A 21,440-nucleotide genomic window follows, 5' to 3' on the forward strand; every position below is an offset into this window, starting at 1 on the left:
CCGGCCAGCCCCCCACCACCACACCACCACCCGCACACCACACATCACCCCGGCCCATGCTCCCCGCCGCCGCCCGCACGGATCCTCAATCGACGCTGACTCCCGGCCTGCAGCGGCTGCGTACGGCGCTACCAGACGGACTGGGGTGTTGCGGCGCGGATGAACCGCCGTTGCTGGGGGCTACCTGGCCGCGCTGCGCAGGCCTGGCCTGTACCAGGGGCGGCCTGGAGCTGTCGTGGTTGTGTCAACGCACGCCTGGGGAAGGAGCGCTGGCGCCGAGTGGGGCGCGGCGGGGCTCGAAGGCCAGGCGACAGACGCGCAGCTGATCGTCAACACGTCCGGAGCCAAGGCCACCCGGCTCCCCCCGGGCGATGTTCCTGTCCGCCCCGGCCTGCCTCAGCCTGCGCCGCCTCGCGCCATTTCCGCTGATGCGGTGAGGCTTCAGTTGTTTTATTGTGGGGGTTGGTGTTGGGTTTATTGTTGGGGTTGGTGTTGTTTTATCTGTGGTGTTGGTGTTGTGTTTATTGTGGGGGTGTGTTTGTTTTATTGGGGGTGTTGGGTTTTTTTATTGTTGGGGTTGGTTGTGTCTTTAGTTGTGGTGGTGTTTTTTTCATGGTGCGGTGTGGTGTTGTTTATTGTGGTGTGGTTGTGTTTATTGTGGGGGGGGTTCGGTGTTGTTTTATTGTGGGTGTTGGTTGTTTTATTGGGGTGGTGTTTATTGTGGGGTGTTGGTTTGTTATTGTGGGGGTGTTGGTGTTGTTTATTCCGTGGGGGTGTTGGTTTGTTTCATTGTGGGGGTGTGGTGGTTTTTTATTGTGGGGGTGTTGGTGGTTGTTTTATTTTGTGGTGTGTGGTGTTGTGTTTTTATTGGGGGTGGTGTTGGTGTGTTATTGGTGTTGTGTTGTGTTATTGTGGTTGGTCTGTAGTATCTACATGCCCAGCATCCACGAATGTGGGGGTCAGGAGTTTCTGGTACAAGATGGCAGTGGAGGGGCTGCTGCAGATGGATTGCCCCTCTAATGTAACATGTTTTAACTACAGATGTCACTCGCTTACTGATTATTTCATCAGGCTGAACATTAATTATAATTCACGTGTCACGAATAATGGCAAGATGGATTGTTGAATTTATCTGTGTATTAAGTGACTAATCTGCAGCACCAAAACGCGGTGTAGGAAGCGTGTCTGTCTGGTAGCTGGTCTGTAGCTGGTCTGTGGTGTAGTGTCTTAGGCTGTTGTAGCTAGTCTGGTCTCTAGCTGGTCTGTCTGTAGCTGTGCTGTCCTGTCTGCTAGCTGTCTGGGTTGGTAGCTGGCTGTCGTCTGTCTGTAGCTGTCTGTAGTGTCTGTCGCTGTGTAGCTGTCGTAGCGCGTGCGGGGTAACTGTGTGTCTGTCTGTAGCTGTCTGTCGTGTAAGCTGTCTGTGCGCTGTCTGTCGTGGTCTGTACCTGCGCTGTAGCGTTGTCTGGTCGTCCTGTAGGCTGTCTGTAGCTGTGTCTGTCTGGTCTGGTAGCTGTCTGTAGCTGTCTGTCTGTCTGTAGCTGTCTGTCTGTAGGCTGTCTGTCTGTCTGTGCTGGTCTGTAAGGAGGATCCAGTGTAACAGATGTTATTTTGGAGTATAGAGATCACGCTGCTGGATGGAAACGATCATTGGGAAGAGTTAGAAACGTGAGTATACGAACATCGAGGTAGGTGTGTACAGCTGTTCATATTACTCTCATGCTATAAGTACATCTGTATTTTCATATTATGTAATATAAATGTATTATAATAAGTAATATTATTGGATTACATCATTATTATACATATATCGTAATATATATGTAATATATTTTTAATTATATTATACATATATGTAATAATATATGTAAACCTTTTCATATTATTACAGTATATTATTACATAAGCTGAACTCACTGAAGCTGTCGTTACATTGTTGACCTGCTGAGTGTATTTATAGCCCGTACCTGACAGTGGGGCATTTATAATGGTTATTTGGTTCCATTGTCAGTCGGTCGGTGGGGGGAGAATTATCCACTCCATGACTATTTGCTGGCTGTGTATTTAAAAATACAGTAATGTGAATTAAAGGCAGTCTCTTCTTAGGATCCAACAGGAACATTGAGTCAATAATGATTTGGAGGCTGCCGTAAGCGTTTCCCTCCTGTCGGCTGCACCTTTGATCCCCCGTTGATCACATGGTCGCTCGCTGGAGTAGAAGAAGGTCCTCCCCCTCCACAGTTCAACAGCCTCTGCCTGCTGAACAACAGTCCTGGTTCTTACCCTCCTCTGTTTGTTCTGTTACGGCTGGAAGGTTAGTTAGTTTGATTATTGGGTGACAAGAAGAAGAAGAACTAACAGTTTCACTCAGGAGTCAAACTGCCCGACCGGCATATTTCATTCATCTGAAATGAGCAGATTGATTATCCAGCAAATTAAATACAATTAAATATCAATAAATAAGTTAAATACGAATAAGAATACATTAAATACAGTAAAACCTAAATACATTTAAATACAGTACAGATACATTAAAATACAGTAAATACATTAGAGATGAACAGTAAAACACATGTGAAATAGATTAAATGTACATGGGCAGACATACATTAATGTGAGATTTGCTGAAGGTTAGATATAGTGTTGTTGTGCACAGCCTATTAACGACTGAAGTGGTGTAACAATCCTATTCTCTCTCTCGCCTCTTCTCTTCCTCTGTCTGCCGTTCTCTCTCTCGTTCTCTTGTCTCTCTCTCTCTCTCCTTTCTCTTGTCTCCTCTCTCTCCCTCGTTGCTTCTCTCTTCTCTTGCTGTCCTTCGCTCTCTCTCTGTCTGTCCTCTGGTCTGGTCTGCTCATCTCCTCTCTGCTCTTCTGCTCTGCTCTCTCGTCTCTTCTCTCTCTCTCTCTCTCTCCCTCCATCACCAGCAGTCATTAGTTGCTGATTGGTTCATTCCACTTGTTGTCTTTCTGCCATTGAACAGTTTAATAGTGTTAACGGGTCGTGGAGATGAAGACTTCTTGTTGGTATATGAAGTGTGTCGAGTGTCGCTGCTCGTCTGTTGTTGGTGTTTGTGTGATTATACAGAAACAATTGATCTGGTAGTTGTTTCCCTAATTAGTTGTTTCAAAGTGACTCAAACAACAATAACAACAACTGCTGAATCATTAATCGTTGCAGATCTAAACTACTGAGCTGCTTTTACGTGACACATGACAGTAAAATCTGAATCTGACACGTGGAGAACCGGCTCCTCCCAGCAGGATGTTTTTATCCTCATGTCTCACTCAGTTTGTCCTCTGCGTCCACAGGTTGTACAGACGCTGGAGGACCACCACCAGGAAGTGCTGTCTCTCTACAGGGACTTTGGATTCGCCGGCCTGATCGCTCAGGATTCTGAGTTTGCCCTCTGCAACGTTCCCGCTTACTTCTCCTCACACGCGCTCAAACTGAGCTGGAACGGCAAGAACCTGACCACGCACCAGTACCTGCTGTCTGAGGCCGCCAGGCAGCTCGGGCTCAAGACACAGCACCTGCCATGCTTCGCTGCTCTGCTGGGTGAGGAAGCAGCACACAAACACGTTTCTCCTTCGCACTGAAACACGCAGCCCTACCTGCGCGCTGTACTTCACTGATACAGAGTTTCTCTCTTGCAGGAAATCATATTCTGCCTGATGAGGACCTGGCTGCCTTCCACTGGAGTCTGCTGGGACCAGAACACCCACTAGCTTCTCTCAAGGTACCAAACCACAGCGCTCTTATGAAATACCAGCTGTAATAATCATGTAATGCTGTTATCAGGCTTATATGACACAGGTAAAGTTATTTCTGACAGGTTTAGTTTAGTTAAAGGGTGAAATAGTAATGAGATGGACTGGTGTTCATTGACATATTGAGGCTGAATCCTGTTTGGTTGCTGCGTGTGTTCGTGGTATTGTGTGACAACAGACTCGGAGGTGGTGTGATATATGAAAACGCCACTTTCACGGCTGGCCGGCGTTGTGTGTAATTGTGCTTACTGATGACAGCAGAACCGCTCCAGCAGAAGTCCTTCGCCTTACGTGAACTCTGCAATATATAGAGTATTTAAATGTTGAGCTTTGATCCGTTCCTATAAAATGCAGACTTTGAGTAATGGCCTGCAACAAGAGGGGATTTAGTCTTTCCTCTCCTGCCTAATGAGACAGATTACAGACCAGAACAGAATCAGACGCAGCGTATTAGGCGAGACAGCCTGAAGTGAAGGCGTCTTCTCAGCGTTATCTCTAAGTGTTTTAATATCGGCTGCAAGGGAATACTAACCAAAATGTCTCTGAATTAAACTCACTATTGAGACCTAAACAAAATTCCCAAAAATTGTAACGAGTTTGTCTGATAGGTCTGATTAAACGTGTTTGGTTGAACGCCAAATGTAGCACAGACGCCTTCTGTAACGTTATATTAGTTAATGGAACAACAACAACTTGTAATTTGAGTGATCCGGTCCATCTGTTGGGCCTTAATGCTGTTTCAAGGCAACATAACCTCCTGCCTTTCCTTTTTATCTCGCGTCTGATTGATCAGCCGTCTAGTAACACAGCTGTACGACAACTAGTCATTTGTTTTTGTTTACTCCCATTAAATAAATGATAAATAATACAGATAATATCTCCATGTGGCTCTCTCCTGGGGGGGGTATGTGGATTAAAGGCGTTGTTCTGTTGCTGTCTCAGGTGCGAGCCCATCAGTTGGTGCTGCCGCCCTGCGAGGTGGTGATCAAGGCCGTCTCCGAGTACGTCTCCTCCATCAAAGACCTGGGAAACCTCGACGCCATCGCCAGAGATGTCTTCAAACAGTCACAGGTAGGTCACGTCTGCACCCCCCCCCCTTCAGTGATTATTACTGCTGACTTTTGTCCTCTTTATTGAGTTTAAAGCTTTAATATGGAACATTTCAGCATTAAAATGTCCATAAACACTAGAGCTGTGTGTCTCTAACATATGTGAGAAATCAGCTGCTAGACTTCAGATGTTACGGCTTTAACTTCTGGCTGTTAAAGACACAATTAATCAGCAATGTACGTCAATAAATAAATAAATAACTAGTTTAACCGACTAGTATTTCTGGTGTCAGCTGGTGAGATTATCAACGTGTAACCGGCTGATCGCACAAACTCTATATTTTATCCGGGTGAAGGATTTCAGTCATCAGACGTCTGGATCTTAATGTTGTTGTTGTTGTTGTTGTTGTTGTTGTTGTTGAGAATATGCTTGAATTTAGATGTAAAGTAAAACGCTTCTCTGCCTCTGTTTTCTGATCTTTCACAATAAAATCATTTCAGTGGTTTGGGGGCACAATGCTGCAGGAAATGTTGAATTAATAATGACGTCTTAAATTATGAAATTGGTAGAAATTATTGCAATTAATCAGTGATAGAAATTTTTTTTTTTAGCATAATCTTTTTTTATCACTCGTATAAACCAAAAATCACGTAAATATTTTAATTGTTGTCTCCTGGCGTGTTCACTTGTCATTTATAGCACGATAAGTCCTCCGTTGGTCCTTTACGCTGGAAATTAAATAATCCTATTTGATAATAATCATAATGAAAGTAATTAAGAACAGCTGTGTGGCGTTATATACATTGATTGTGGGTATAAAAGAATACAGTAAACTATATTTTTCACTGTATTTAACTGATGATAAAAGCTTTGAGAGTCGAAATCTTTTGTTTATGTGTCTTCAAAGTGCTGGAAGAAATGCTCAAAGTCGTACGAACCCTCAAAATGTGAAAATGAACATGCTTCTAAGTTATTTCTGACCTCACAGGCAGACGGCCGCTGATGGTTAAGTAGGTCATCACTGTTGACACAAGACCTGAGTCAGCACGAGCACTTCCTCACACATTGGTGCTGAACCATAGAATTACACCACACCTTCTATAAATCTATGTGCTTTACAGGATCATCTAGTTTCAGTTCTTCACAGGGAGCAGTGTTTACAGTGAGCACACATGAAAGACGTGTTTACTAATGTATGTGAACAGAAATCTGGTCTGCAGTTATTTCAGTGTCTCTGATTGAAGAAGTAAAGTTGGAGTTCAGCGTTTTATCAAATCAGCGTCCTTATTCCTATCGAGTCTATTTATATACGTCCTGTCACTGCTACCAGACGTTCACTGACCCTTTCCCAGCTCATTTGTCCTGTTGTGGTGTTTGTTTGATCTGGTGAGCTGAACCTAAAATCCTGCTCTGCATTGGATTAAGACACAAACCGCCTGGAAAACCTGGAATATAGACTAGTTTTAAGTTATAGAACCACCTCGAAATCGATTAAAATGACCAAATATCCTGGAAATAATCTGTGTTGTCCTGGGAGTTATTGTATTTTAGCCCCTCTCTCAGATGTAATATGTAAGCCGAGTATTTAGTTTGATTATTTAGTTCTTTCTGACATTGAATGTGAGTGAAATTCTACTTTCTACATGCGTACAGCGTTACATTTCCTGTGGCTGTGACTGATAAATACACACACACTGATGTTAATTCTATGTGCAATGAACACTTTCCTTTACTTCTTTACTAAAAGGTGAATTTTCTGTGAAATAAAATTAATCCTACTTGATTTGAAGTGTTACTACTTACTACTTCTTAAATTACTGGAGTCAGTTTTACCTGAAACCGTTGATTATATGACCGTTTGTAAGCAAGTGCTGTCCCGTATTGTCAAGAAAAACTCCTGGAAAGGTCCTGGAAAAGTCCTGGAAAGGTCCTGGAACCCTGTCCAAGCTGTTCCTTAATGTTCCTTTAATGTTTTTAATTTTTTGAGCTTTCTACAAAATAACAAAGAAGGCTAGAAATGAACTCCGTCTTTAATATTTTTTGCTCTCGTCGATGTCTGGAGGGAGTTTCTCTCTCTCTCTCTTTAAACGCGTCCTGCAGTGTTTGTTCAGCCTTTACCTGAATGAGCTGTAATCTGCTGAGTGTTTATTTCCCGTCAACGTCTTTTGTGCGGATTACATTAATAAATGACTCTTATTGGCGTTTTGTTGCACTCGCAGTGGAGTGGTGAGTGTGGTTGTTGGCCAGGTGGAGTTATACAGCCGAACAGTTAGTATAGTTTATAACATTTGTGTGATTCAGCAGTTTTTGAAGATGAAGTCAGTATGTTCTGTATCTTTTAGCCCAGCGGTTCCCAACCTTTTACCTTTAAAAAACCTTTTCTATCATTTAGGAACTGACTGACATTTTTTATGGATATTTCATATTATATTTAAAACTGTACAATGAATTCAAACGGTGAACTCGTTCATTTTGAGCAGATTATTTCCTGTTTAGGCACAATTTTTTTATACGATTCTGTCTGTATTATGTTATTTTTATCATTTTTAACAACCACAAATACTTAATAGTTCTTTTTTTTTTACTTTTCGTCCACAGAAGTGAACCAAATAAGGTTTTGAGAAATTTGAGAAATTCAAATCTCCACGCCCTGTGAGAAGCGTTGGCGACCCGTAATGGGGGTCCCGACCCCAGATTGGGAACCACAGATTGAGTCAACATCAACAAAATACGGTATACAGTGTCGTCTGTAACTGTTGCTGCTGTTCCCTTTTGTCTCCAGTCACGGATGGAGGACAAGGTGGAGCGATTCAAGAAAGCTGTGGAGTATTTCTCAGCTGCCTCCAAACCACGCTCGCCCAACATGGGGCCCTCCTCTTTCATCTGTGAGTAAAACTGCTCAGAAAAAATAAAATACTACCAAACATTATGTAATCATTCCTGGCTTACTAAATATGTATTATGTGGGGGGGAAAGTTAATTTACATCCTCGATTTGTTTGTCTCTCCCTGCTTTAGTACCTGGGTTTGGACCCAATCCATTTGGGGGACCACCTGGCCACATGGGACCGATGCAGCCGGGAAAGAATCAGGTAGATTCCTTATCTATTTTATTTTTTTAATCCTTCATCCTGTTTGTGTGCGTGTGATTTTGTTCTCTGCTCTGCGTGAATGTACATGTAGGAGAGTGGATTAAGTTTTTTTGCTCTTTTGAAATCCCTTTGTGGCATGTGCTCATTTAGGGGAAAAGGGAGGGAGGGAGAGAGGGAGGGAGGGTGCAGTCCTTTCCATCCCAGATCTGCCACCAGCCTTTATTAGATGCTTCTAGTTTGATCTGAAATGAAATAGGCCAGTGTTAGTTTCCCGTCCTCCCTGAGACATCTTCCTCCCTCTCTCCCTCCCCTCTCTCTCTCTCTCTCCCTCCTGTGCTCTTTCTCTTCTCCTCGTCTTCCATTATTCTTTACTTCCTCCTCTCCTCTCCCCTCTGTCCAACCACAGTTCCCTCCTCCCCAGGTTCCAGGGTTAAAGCCACCCTATCAAAATGCCCCATATGGACCTGGCTCCATCCCTCTGTTCCAGAACCCGCCGCCATCGTCCCAAGACTGCAACGACTCGCTGACGAACAAGATGGGCTTCTCCGATTGGTCGGCTCCGTATGATTCCACTCAGGGGGGAAGTCGATTACCCAATCATCACACCAGCACCCAGTCTGGTCCCTCTCCGTCTCCTTCCTCGTCATCAGATGGAGACGAACCCAACGACAGCAACGCAAAGTAAGAGACGCAGCGAGTGGGAAAAGGTCGTGTTTACGCCGCTCGGGCTTTAGCTGACTGTTAGCTCCCTAATTAGATTTAAGTGAAAATGGGACTTTGGCATTTTAGGTGGAGCAAAGCACTTTACATAACACATGTTTGGACTAATCACAAGGAGAGCTCAGCTTTCACAGCAGCAGCTTTACAACAGTAGTGCCCGTAAGGAAAATGGTAATTGACTTTTAAAAAGCACTAGAAGATTTATTTGTGGCTTTTTTTTTTTTAAAGTGCAGTATATTTCTGGGTGTCTTTTTTTGTGCCGCGGTATGTTGCTGCGTCTTCAGTGCTGTTGCACAGTAACAGGACAGAAAGCTTGCAGAAATATGAGAGAGAAATCTCTTTCGGACAAGCAGCCTGCTACGTAAATTTAACCTGTTGGTGTCTGAAAACCTTTAATGTGAACCCAGAAACGTTCCCGTAACCCTTTCAACAGGGTACAAATCTAAATTTAACACATTAATGTCATCATCGTTTTTAAGAGCTGCAATAAGCAAAGTGATTACATCCATAATAACAACACAAATGAATATATAAGCAGTAGGAAAAAGGTTTCAAAGCCCTGAATAATAATAAACAAACCGACAGGAGTACCAGAGATATTATCTCTCAGCCTTATTGTGATTTGGATTGGATCTGCAGTCTTTCCTTTCAGGGGATAGCTTTGAAAAAAGAGACGTAACGTAACCATATACAGAGAGGGAAAGGTGAATCTCATTGCAGCGAGATATTTGAACACTCGAGAGAAAACAACAAGAAGAATAAATGAATAAATAAGAAACTACACATGTTCCTGTTCTGAGGTTTGACATACTGCACCTATTTCTTACTGTTGTATCATCCATCATGTAAATCTCCATTGTTACATCTGTTGAGTTATTTCCGTAGGTCCAATCAGTATCAAGTCCCTCTTCACCAACACAACCCACTCTCACCGAGACATGAAGGCACACGAGTGCAGCTGAACCACAGTGAATAAATGCAGTGATAAATAAATGCAAGTCATACATCGACTGAGCACTGCCTCTTTTATTTATATTGTTGGTCTGCAGTAACCAGTTCCTAAATCTGTGAGTTTGGTTTCAGCTGAAATAAACCTGCCTGAAGTCAACCTGTATAGCATTTCACTGCATATATGAGAGGGAATTAAGGGCGCTCTGACACCCATAATGGCAAAATAAAGAGATTTTTCTAACCTCTAGGGCTCAGAAATGTGTTCTCTCTCTCTCCTTTCATTCTTATTAGCAAACAGCCATACAGTAAATTTCAGGTAGCAGCGACACCGACCGTCACTGTCACCAGTTCAGAAGTCACAATGTCCAATCAGCTGTCAGATGATCTCTGAGGGGAAAGGAACTTGTCTGTTGTCTGTAAGCTCTCAGTCAGAGATTGTTTGTGAGGGAAGAACCTCGACTCTGTAACACTGACGTACAGCAGGGACTGTTTCTGTTAAACTTTAATTATAATCTCATCAGATCATCTCATCGTATCAATAATTTCAGCTTGTAAGCGTAATACTTTTGAACCGGGACCTCCAGTGTTTGGATGAAGTAGCTTGTTAAAATCGGGTGCCAAATGTAGTTAATGTTTCATTTAATTTATATTTAGGTAAATGTAGTTGGACTCCTTCCCACAATGCAGTGCATCCATAGCAACTGTACATCAGTTACACTTGTTGACTTTGTGTAAAGTAGCCCAGCTACAGTTTAGAGCTCCGGGGTTAGGAGGAGGATGGAGCTGCAGTGAAAACTGTCCACTGAGGATACACGTGGGATTTGGGAGTTTTTCGCTCCTTGCATGTTTTGTTGACCCAACAGTTTCCCAAAAAAATAAGGTTTAGAAGTCTGAATGTGGACACTTTGGACTTGTTGTGTTTTAAAGTTTCTGATTGGTTTGCTGCTACTGCAAAGTGAGCCTCCAACACAACTAGAGATGCTTTTATCTTTGATATTTTGTCGTCTAAAGACGTTGCCGATATTAGTTTAGTAATCAAGGAACCAATAACCTGGAAAATAGTATGTGTAGTAAAAAAGTTAGAAGAAGCAGTGTTTGGGAGTGTAACTAAGTTCATTTACTCAAGTACTGTAATTAAGTACAATTTAGTACTTGAGTATTTCCATCTTATTTTACTTTATTCTTCCACTCTACTACATTTTGGAAGCAAATATTGTACTTTAATTACTCCACTACATTTATTTGATGCTGTAGTTGGTAGTTACTTAGATCTTAAATCAACTAATGAATAATGATGTGTTCGTGTGGAGCCAAAGCATTTTTAAATTCAATTATTTTGTCTCTAACGGAGGAAATAGTACAGATTCTGGTTGTTGGATAAATGCTGAATATCTGATCTGATAATCGATCCATCACTAACACACGCTCTCCCATGATCCCTTTCTCTCAGCCATTTGACGGAGAAGCCCTCCCGGTGGGAGGATCCTGCTGGAAGGGGGGGCTCGGCCTCTGGAGACGGTTCCCAAGGCAACGGGAGCGGGTCAAACATTCCCTCACTGTTGTCTATGGCGACGCGGAGTCACATGGACATAACCACACCCCCTTTGCCTCAGGTGTGTGTCCGTGAGAGAAGTCTATCAAAAAGAAAAGACGACGCAGTGCGGCCGTCGGTCGGGGAACAGTTGTCACCATGTGTTTTCCTTTCAGGTCAGTGCTGAGGTTCTTCGTGTAGCCGAGCACAGACACAGAAGAGGACTGATGTACCCCCAGATTTTCCACATATTGACCAAGGTACAACCGTTTTCTATCTTTTTTTTTTTAGTTAAACGACGGTTATAAAAATACCGACCACGTCAGAGCTCCCGGTCCTCCCTTTAATCTCCTCTCGCTCTGTGCTTCCTCAGGGAGAGATGAAGATGCCAGTGTGTATAGAGGATGAGTGTAACTCTGAGCTGCCGCCTGCCTCTCTGCTGTTCCGTGCTGCCAGACAGTACGCGTACGGCGTCCTCTTCAGCCTGGCTGAAACACACCGCCGCCTGGAGAGACTCGCTCTCCGCAAGAGGGCTCCTCTGGAAGGTAGGTCCAGGACTAAAGGAGGGCAGTATGGGAGACTAAACTGTAACTACACAGATACTTTGATCTCTTAGTTGGGGGTTGAGTCTTTTTATTACCTGAGCTCTGAAATATTGTCCCCCTGGGCAACTTCAAGAACAGTGTTTGTGTTTTAAATTTAGATTATGTGTGTCAGTTAGCTAATTTTAGGGAAACCTTTTGTTTATCTCGTCCAGTCGAGCCGTCAGCAGCCCGGCAGGAGAAACGCTCTGTAGTCTGCTAGGGTTTAATAACTGTGAGCAGGACTCTTTCACTTCCTCTGACTGCCTTAAGCCTTAATGAAGTAAAGCTGTTTTCACATGTGAACCCCAAACTGTGTCCTTTCACACATACGCACGCAGCAGGAGGTTGTCGGTCTCACCAAAGCTCCAAAAATGACAAAACTAACTGTAGGAAATGAAGTGTGAGTCAGTCTAATAGAGACTAATGCAGGCTGTTACTGATCGGAGTATGAACAGCCAGCTCAGCTCACGGTGCAACGTCATCAACGCGCCCACTCGCTCCGGGCAGTGACTCCTCTAATCACACATGAGCTCACACAGACTTTGGACCGACCGGGTTAAATACATTTAACTTTCGGTGTTTTTAACTCTGTTCTCTTCACAAACGAGAAGCGGCTAATCTGCTGACTCAGACGGCTGGTTGAGGAGGGAGCACGTCTTATGAAAAAGTTTGCAGCATTTCAGGACATTAATAGACTTTTTCACAACTGCCTATGTTTGAGAGACACAGTGGACCTTCAGTCTCACAGTACGCAGCCTTGGAGGAGTGTGTTAGTCATATAGCCCAGCACTGAAACCCCTGTATCACTGTGTCATAGTCTCTTTTTCTGTAGTTAAACTGAATCATGTTCATTTTTCAGGGTCCTGGAAAATCTGGACATTTAGAAACTAGTTTTTCAGTTATGGAATCACCTGGAAACTGATTAAAATGGTCAAATATCCTGGAAATAATCTGTGTTCTCCTGGAAAAGTTTGTATTTTAGCCCCTCACTCAGATAACCTGTGTAAACCTGGGTGGCTATTTTGTATGAAATTCAACTCTTGGTTGGATAATCAATCAATCATTTTTTTTGCACTTTTGCACATTAATTAACTGTACATTTTTTATCTTTAATATATATATTAAATATATAAAACTATACATGTTCTTAATATTTGTTGGGAGTTTGTAACAAAAATAATTTCTCGCTGAGATTATTAAAGTATTTCTGATTCTGATAAACTGGATGAGACTGAGAGCGGGTTTACCAGACGTGTAGTGGTATTTTTCAGCATGCTGATATAACTGTTTGTAGACAAGTGCTGTCCTGTAAGAAAAACACCTAGAAAATGATGAAATGATAAAAGATTGGCAACCCTGCTTCTCATACCAACTCTCTTTCTCCGTGTCGCAGTTCCTCCAGTGATTGTCAAAGAGTGGAGCAGCGGTAAAGCCAAGTCGGCTCTGACTCCGGAGCTGGTTCCAGCCCTGTGTTTCCGGGAGTGGACCTGCCCCAACCTGCGGCGGCTGTGGTTGGGTCGTGCCAGCGAGGACCGCTCCAGGAGAACCAGGGCCTTCCTGGCCTGCCTACGCTCTGACTGCCCAGCCCTCCTCAACCCAGCACAGGTCCCACAGCATCTGCTGCTCATGTGCTGCGTGCTCAGGTAGGACGGCGCTCTGCACCACTGACACGTTAGAGTGTGTGTGTGTGTGTGTGTGTGTGTGTGTTGTTCTTTAATACAGTGTGAGGCAGGACCTTCTACAGCTGAAATGATGGGAAACAGTGATTGGCATTTGTCTTTTATTTTCTGACATTTTACAGACAAAACAAGTATCACTTAGGAAATAAAAATTACTACTTAATTAATACTCTTAAGGCTGCATATTTTCTCGGTACACTGCACAGTGTGTACAGTTACATCGGCTGTGTTGAGCTCCATGTTATTTTATTAACAGCAGCTCTCGTTCTTCAGAGAATTAGCTCATTAAAATGATAAAAATCGTCCAAAAGAAACAGCCGGCGATGGAGCTAATAGCTGAGATATTCGCCCAGTCACCCAACCCTATACTGAGTGCACTATTCTAGTTTAAAAATGCAACAGAGGACTGAGGGAGTGAGGCAGCGTGTGATGCAGAGGGTCTGGGGGATACAGGGAGACTGACTGACCAACACTCGGTGTCGTAGAGCTGGTAGTCAGAGCTAACCCACCACCAGACGCTTCCATCAGGCTCTCCGTTTCTCTCTTTGACTGTCACTATTTGTGGCCCTTTGAGAGAGTCGCTGTGTGGGCACAGAGTTTCTGTTTTTAGTTCAGACGTGTGGAGCATCAGTACACTGTAGTTCTGTGTTCGTGTTCTGAAGCGAGCTCTGTTTCCTTCTTCTCTCTCAGGTATATGATGCAGTGGCCTGGGGGAAGGATCCTCCAGAGACATGAGCTAGATGCCTTTCTGGCTCAGGCTGTTTCCAGTCAGCTCTACGAACCCGACCAGCTACAGGAGCTCAAGGTAAGACCCCACTCCTCGCTCTTTAATAACTGGATTATCATTGGTGTAGGATTTCTCTACAGAATACACAAGTCTCTGCACAGCTTTCGTTTGGTTTCTAGTTTCCTGATGAAGTCCCTTTGTTAGTAATGCACCCTGAAACTCCGTACAGCTGCTGGACATCTTAACACCTTTTGAACACAAAGTCTGTACTTCTTTAATACAACCTCACACTGTGCCCGTCATCCTGTCCGTCACCACAGCGAGTTGTCTGCCCGACGTTGTTTACTTCAGATCTCCTCTGACTGACTGACCTCCGGCCCGTCGCCACAATGTTGATGAATGTAATTTAATCCAAAGTCTGCACAGGGTACTTTTATTTTGAAAATGTACCAGATTCTCCGTGCTGTTTGTGCTAGTTCTGTCTACTCTGAGCTGCTTTACCCGAGTGGGTCTTCTTCTACGAGGCACCGCAGCACCGCAGTGAGTTTTCAGCATTGTCTTTAACAGGCGCTACAGCTCCGGTGACCGCCGTGGAGCTGTAGCGCGTCGCCCCGTGACCGGTGGAATTTGAGGTTTACACACTGACTCAGAAACTTTTATTTCACACCTGAAAGGAAAAAAAATAATAAATAAATGAGGACGGCACACAGTCAGGAGGGAGACTGACAGTGTGGAGTTGTTGTGGCCGCAGTGAGCAGAGAGGAAGCAAAGGAGGAAATGAGAAAGACGGAGCGACAGCAGCATCGGGCTCCTTCTCTCAGCAAGTTCCCTTTGTTCTCTGCACCTTGGACCCAATGTTTCCTTTTTCTGCTTTCAAATGAGAGGACGACAAAATCCTCCCCATTGGTTGACGACTGATATTGTAAATGTCACAAACAGAAGAAGTACGTGTGTGCTCACATACCACGAGTTCATGATTCACAACTTCACTTCCTCCTCCTCCTCCTCTCCCTCCCTCTCCCTCCTCTCTCTCCTCCTCTCCCTCTCCTCCCCTCCTCTCCCTCCTCCTCCTCTCTCCTCTCTCCTCCTCCTCCCCTCCTCTCTCCTCCCTCCTCTCCTCTGTGAGCCGCCGACAGTTTAAATAAGCTGTGATTTTTGTCGTTCTGTGTCTGTCAGGGTGGAGAAGGTGGATGCCCGCCGGCGTGCAGCTCGCTTCCCTCTTTATGGCTGGCGTGACACAAAGCGCTTGTTCATCAATGATGTGTGCGGCAGCCGTTGCCATGGGAACACTGCTGTCCCTGGGGCTTTTTTGACGGGCAAACTGTTCCAGAGCAAAACTGGCCCGGGCGCCCGGCGACCGGGCCGCCCTGCTGGTACATTGTGCGAGGGGCAGGTACGGACCTTGAGTGAGGTGTTGGAGAGATTGTGAGAGTGCTCTCTGTGTGAGAGTGTGTGTGTGTGTGTGTCTCTGTGTGAGAGTGTGTGGTGTGTGTGTGTGCTTCTGTGTGAGAGTGTGTGTGGTGTCACTGTGGGTGTGTGTCACTGTGTGTGTGTCACTGTGTGTGTGTGTCACTGTGTGTGTGTGTCACTGTGTGTGTGTGTGTCTCTTAAGTAACAGTTATCCATCCCTCCATTAGCTATCCGGCTCAGTGAGACGCCCACCCCAGACAGATCAGTTACATGGCTTACAGTCAACAGAGTTTCCTAAATTTAAATACTTAAGTAATAACTTATTTATCATTTTTAAAAAAGCAATGCAGCAGCTGTATCTAATCGAAAACTGGATTCATACGATAGAAGCAAGAATATTTTAGAGCCTGTTTTGGAGCCCTGCGCAGCCTTTCTCCATCCTTCTGTGAGCAACCGTGATCTGATTATGTGCCACACTCGGTGTAACTTAATTCAGCATTTTGTCCGGGAATAGAAGCATCCAGGCTGCAGCTGCAGGGTGTGCGTGCAGCGACAGGACGGCTCCCCACAAACATCTCGACCCGTGGTGGCTGGCTGTTTTAGAGACAGTAGAAAGCTTTCTATAAGCAGAACATTTTAAACGTCAGTAATGTAGATCACCAGTAAGATTATTGGGAAAGAGCAGAAACAACTGGGATGTTTACTGTATGTGAAACACAAGTGGAACAACAAGCCAGACAAATTGTGTCTGATCCTCTTCATCCTGTTTAATGAATTCATAAATTGCCTCCGAGAGAGTCGCTGCAGCAACGAAGAACATTTACACAAAGTCTTTGATCCAAATGCAATAACTTTGTTCAGTTCAGAAACACCTTTTACACCTGAACTATTGTCTGCACTGTCAGTTATTCATTTATTATTGCTTCTGTTGTAATTTACAATGTTTTAATTATCCTGTGCAGCCAAATTTCCACATTAGATTCACACACGTCCTGGAAAACATTTACAGACTGGTTTTCCTGTCACGAAAACTCCTGGAAATTGATGAATATCCTGGAAATGATTCCTGTGTTCTCCTGGATCGATAATGGATCGGTTTTATTAGCTGATGATGTTCTCCGCTCAGTCACAGTCGTCTTTCCTCTCTGCAGGAGGAGCTGGTGTCCAAGGTCGAGAAGATGCGTCAGGCAATCCTCGAGGGCATCAACCTGTCCCGCCCTCCTCCTCCTCCCCCTCCTCTGCCACCTCCTGCCTTCCTGCCCCCCGCCATGGTGCCCCCTTTCTACCCCATGCCTCCACTCTACCCACCTCGCCCCATGGGCGGCATGCCCCCTCATCATCACCCACATCACCCGCATCACCCTGCGCAGCACAGACCCAGAGCCTTCCCAGGTACAGACACACTTAAACAGGGACGGTGCACAATACAACTGTGTCTCTCCTCTTTGTGCTGATTTCATACTCACAACCTCGGGGTCGGGGGGGCGAGGCCTTCTTGATTTTAAGGGTTGTAGGAAAACGTGCTTATATATGAAGATTTTGTTCATTTCTAAAGTCGAGATTATTATTTAAGATTTAACTTTGAAGAGCTGAACACACTGAGCCTTCACTCTCTGATAAACAACCAAAGAGCTGATAGAACAATGAGAAGAAAACAAAAAAGAAGTCTGTTAATTCTTTAGGATTGTTAACAACTAAAGAAAATCCATAATTCAGACAGAACTGCATAAAAATATCAGGAAAACTCATCTGGGATCAATATTCACAGAAAAGAATCTGCTAATGTGTGTTCACTGTTTGGGTTCATTGTACAGTTTATCAGTTGTTCTCTACTGTTGTTGTTATGCAAAGATAAAAGGGTCTCTAATAGATCCACTGTTCTATACAGTTCAAAGGTCGGTGGTTTGGGGGTGAAGCTGTAGAAACCTGTCTCAGTTGTTACTTGTGTTTCTGCAGGCATCCAGTCCATCCCCCCTCAGGGAGGGAAACTGGAGATAGCCGGCATGGTTGTTGGCCAGTGGGCTGGAAACAAACCAGTCCGTGGGAGAGGGGGGTTCAACATGCAGGTGGTGTCGGTGGGAGCAGGGAGAGGGTGAGTACGACGACCGTCTCTAATCGGGACAGCTAATGACGGCCTGTTAATCCACCAGCTTTCCAAAACTGTAAAAATACATTATTAATACAACAGTTCCTACTGGAAACACTGAAACACCATTTAGTCATAGTGATTAGCATTAGCACGCATTAATATTAATATCTGTTCCCTCAATGGCAAACACGCTGTTGTTTATTACGGCCAGAGGCAATAAGCTCAAAGAAAAGAGAAAGAAAAAGACTTCCTCCGCCTCAGCAGCAGAGCAATTACCGGCAGTACCTGCAGATGAATACGAGCCTCCGCCAGCTCGCTAACAAAGCACATTGAAGAAACACCTTCCACTTGATTATGTATCAGTATTGACTGCAAAGCACTGCTGCTTTGTACCAGTGGGAATGTTTGGCAATCAAACGGTTTGATTCTGCAGATCTGGAAAGTAACTGAACTCGTCTTTGTTGAACTCAGTGCCAGAAAAACACCAGCAGAGGAAGGTTTACCACAGCATCGTGTCTGAGCCACATTTATAATGGGGTTTATTTTGCTGCCTGTTATTTAGATTTAGATTTAGAGATTTAGAGCAACTTATTTAGATGTGATGACGTCTACAGCCTGTTTCTGTGGTCACTCATTTTAAATTACTGACAAGTAGATGGTATCCACTGATATGTGTCCAATGTTCTTATGTTGCATCAGTTTTGCCAGATTGTTGTTTTAAACGTCAGTATCGACTCAGAAAATCCCTGATGACACTGTTAACTCGTGTAATTATAAAAACCTATTTTCGACAGTGAGAGAAATTATATCTGCTGAAATAACAGAATAACAGATTCCGACATTTTGGAGTTGACTAACTATCTTTACATTTAACAGGAGATACTTTACTGTAAATCACAGAGTTGAGGCAGAGAAAGACCAGAAAACATTTTCTCCATAAAATATGATCCAGTTTCACCAAAATCAGTGTCAGTCGGTGCTGTGTGACGTATTGCAAGAGGCAGCATTCACCCTTTTCCAACAGTGTAGCATCAAAATGACAGCGACGGTTATTATTTAGAGAAAAGTTACGTAATGTTGCTTTAATTCTGCGGCCTGCTGATGCATCTTCGTGTTTCTTCCCCACAGGAGGGGTAAAGAGATTCCAGCGAAAGTAAGGGGAGTGAAAAAGGCCCCCGCCAACCGGACACAGGTACGACACGAGCAGCAGACACAAAGCTCCTACAGGTTTCCCACACATCCTGGAAAACCTGGAGAGGGATTAAAAAGAGCAAATATCCTGGAAATAATGGATGTTGTCCTGGAACATTTGAATTGTATTTTAGCCGCTCACTCAGATTACGTAAACCTTTCTTCTTCTCGTCTTCTGTTTCTAACGGCGTCACTAACGGTGCCCTCTGTCCCCCTCAGTACGCTCTGTATAAGAAGATGACCCAGGCGGCCATCCTGATCCAGTCCAAGTTCAGGTCTTACTACGAGCAGAAGCGTTTCCAGCAGAGCCGGCGTGCGGCGGTCCTCATCCAGCAGTACTACCGCAGCTACAAGGAGTACGAGAGGCTCAAACAGGCCCCGAGGGGCGCCGCCAGCCACAACCCCAAGATCAAGTAAGAGCTGGAGGGAGCGTAGCACAGTGTGAGGGTTCAGGTCTGCTTCCTGCTCCAGCAGGGCTCACACAGACCGGGTTAACTACAGTAATACAGACACAGTACAACAAGAACAAGAGTTCAGTGCTGACTGCTCAATAAATACCAATAAACACTGACAGCAGGTATTGATGATTAATCCTGTGTCCATCAGGGGGTCGTTCTTGACGAAGAAACAGGACCAGGCAGCGAGGAAGATCATGAGGTTCCTGAGACGCTGCAGACACAGGTAACTCACGCTCTACAGGTGGTTGTGATGGAAACTGCTGACTAACAGCACCGTCGATCAAACGACTCGTCTAATGTTGCGTTCCCAGTGAAAGTGAAGCTCATATTGTCCCTTTAATCTGGTTTATAAGCAGTTTGATCCTAAAATAAGAATGTAAACGGCTCTAAATGACGCTGATTTGTTCAACAACCTTTAAAATGCTTGTTTTCTGAATGGAGTTTGGTTGATCGGGGCTATGTTAAGTTAGCTCACAGTAAAGTAAGACACATATCGTCCTCCTCTTCAGTCTCTCTGTATAAGTGTGAGCTCGTAGAGTTTAAATGAAACCCCGAGCTCTCCTGGTGCCGGTAAACGTCTCCAGATCAGAGCAGCGTCTCTCTCCACCGTTGGGTTGAGTAATAACGTATAATCAGTGTAATACGTGGATTGTTGTTGCTCCTCTGCAGGATTAAAGAGCTGAAGCAGACGAGGGAGCTGGAGAGGAGAGGACTGACCACTTAAACCACCTCCTCCCTTCTTTCTCCTCCTGGGGGGGAACCAGCAGAGAGGAGGAGAGACAAACGACTGACTGAGAGAAGAGCAGAGTGACGGAGAGATGCCTTACCCCATGCCAACTCTTTTCTTCTTCCTTTGGATCTATCTATATATCTGTCTGTCTGTCTGTCTGTCTCTCCTGGTTGAATGTAGCTGTCTGTCTGCAGCTTTAAGAGCTTCACTCAGAGCTCTGTCAGTACAGAGTGCGTCCAGTTAAACACTACACTGAACCACTGTTTACATTCTCACTGAGATAACCCCGAGCTTCAGCTGCAGATGCATGCTGGGATACCCGTCTGAAGTACCCCCCATTAAAGGTTGTTCAGCTGTGGACTCGGAAGACAAACAATCTCTCCTAGGAGGCGGCGCTCGGGGCGCAACCAGCCCGGGAGCTCCTCCGTCAGCCTGTCCCCTCCTCCCACAATTCACTGCTGTCCTCCTGCGAAGGTCAGGGGTCGAGGGTCAACGGGACGCTGCGTTTGAGGGTTGTTCGTAAGCCACTGTGTACGTGAAAATGTACATGATTCTAACAAAGCTACTATAAATATATTTAAACACAATCACATCTATAAACATATATATATAAATACAATATATATATTCTAATGTTGACTTTATAGAGCTATGGATGTTTTAATTTATTACAGCCATGAACTGTTAATGTGACTGTAATGAGAGTGTGTGGTGTGTGTGTGTGTGTGTGTGTGGTGTGTGTGTGTGTGTGTCGCGCTGCGGCAGACTGTAAGGTCGAGTCTTAAGGAACCCACCGCCTGACCTCTGACCTCTGACCTCTGACAAAACAAAAGACGTGTCTGTTCCAAAAATGTAACATTGTGCAGCTTCAACCGTAACGGTTTGAGATCAGTAGGAGACAATAATAATAATATAATAATAATCATCTTGTTTACAAAAGTGCTTCACAACAAACATCCGATAAATAAATAAAATCCAGTTGTTTATAAAATCTCCAGCACACTGGCCTAACCCGGCCTGTCGGGTATCCAGCGAGTAGCGAGTTCTGTGCCACCGACCCGTCAGTTAGGATGGCGAGGTCATCGACCCGGCCCTACTCTGATGTAACGAGGAGCCTAATAACCATTGGTAACAAACAACTAACGATGTAAAACAGTGACGTAATGACGTGGTTCTGACCCGTTCTCCTGAACTCTGGACCAGACAAGAACCAGGTCACTTTATTGGTACCGAGGGACAAAACACAAAGAAGAAATAAAGTACAAATAGAAAACAATAATAAATAAATAAATAAATAAATAAATAAAGACAGTGGAAAACAACACAACTCTGTTAACTTATTAATCTAAAGCTGGTTTATACTTTGTTCTGTAGACCTCCGGCCCACAGTAAAGCAGTTCACGGAGCAGACGGAGCTCGTCCTTTAAACTGGACCTGGTTCTGGTTCTGACCGCTGTACCAGTCA

At 44.4% G+C, this 21,440-nt stretch overlaps 2 protein-coding genes across 2 annotated transcripts; both read left to right on the forward strand.

Moving 5' to 3' along the window:
- The first annotated feature begins 371 nt into the window (after window positions 1–371).
- fam120c (family with sequence similarity 120C) lies at window positions 372–18,942 on the forward strand. The gene is made up of 18 exons (XM_035656024.1): window positions 372–433; window positions 927–972; window positions 3,306–3,552; window positions 3,651–3,733; window positions 4,707–4,835; window positions 7,597–7,699; window positions 7,832–7,905; window positions 8,312–8,586; window positions 11,027–11,189; window positions 11,284–11,367; window positions 11,481–11,652; window positions 13,085–13,334; window positions 14,061–14,175; window positions 15,275–15,490; window positions 16,659–16,899; window positions 17,464–17,599; window positions 18,725–18,788; window positions 18,922–18,942. The coding sequence occupies exons 1-18, from the start codon at window positions 372–374 to the stop codon at window positions 18,940–18,942; spliced, it is 2,481 nt and encodes an 826-aa protein (XP_035511917.1).
- A 29-nt stretch (window positions 18,943–18,971) lies between these two features.
- On the forward strand, window positions 18,972–20,721 carry LOC118324016 (calmodulin-binding transcription activator 2). Its single transcript, XM_035656120.1, has 3 exons — window positions 18,972–19,200; window positions 19,394–19,468; window positions 19,915–20,721. Exons 1-3 carry the CDS (start codon window positions 19,025–19,027, stop codon window positions 19,967–19,969), a joined length of 306 nt encoding a protein of 101 aa, XP_035512013.1. The 5' UTR covers window positions 18,972–19,024; the 3' UTR covers window positions 19,970–20,721.
- Window positions 20,722–21,440: the final 719 nt, after the last annotated feature.

The sequence above is a fragment of the Morone saxatilis genome, unplaced genomic scaffold, assembly GCF_004916995.1.
Source record: "Morone saxatilis isolate NCDOM2014 unplaced genomic scaffold, NCSU_SB_2.0 Contig15, whole genome shotgun sequence".
Classification (NCBI taxonomy): Eukaryota; Metazoa; Chordata; class Actinopteri; family Moronidae; genus Morone; species Morone saxatilis.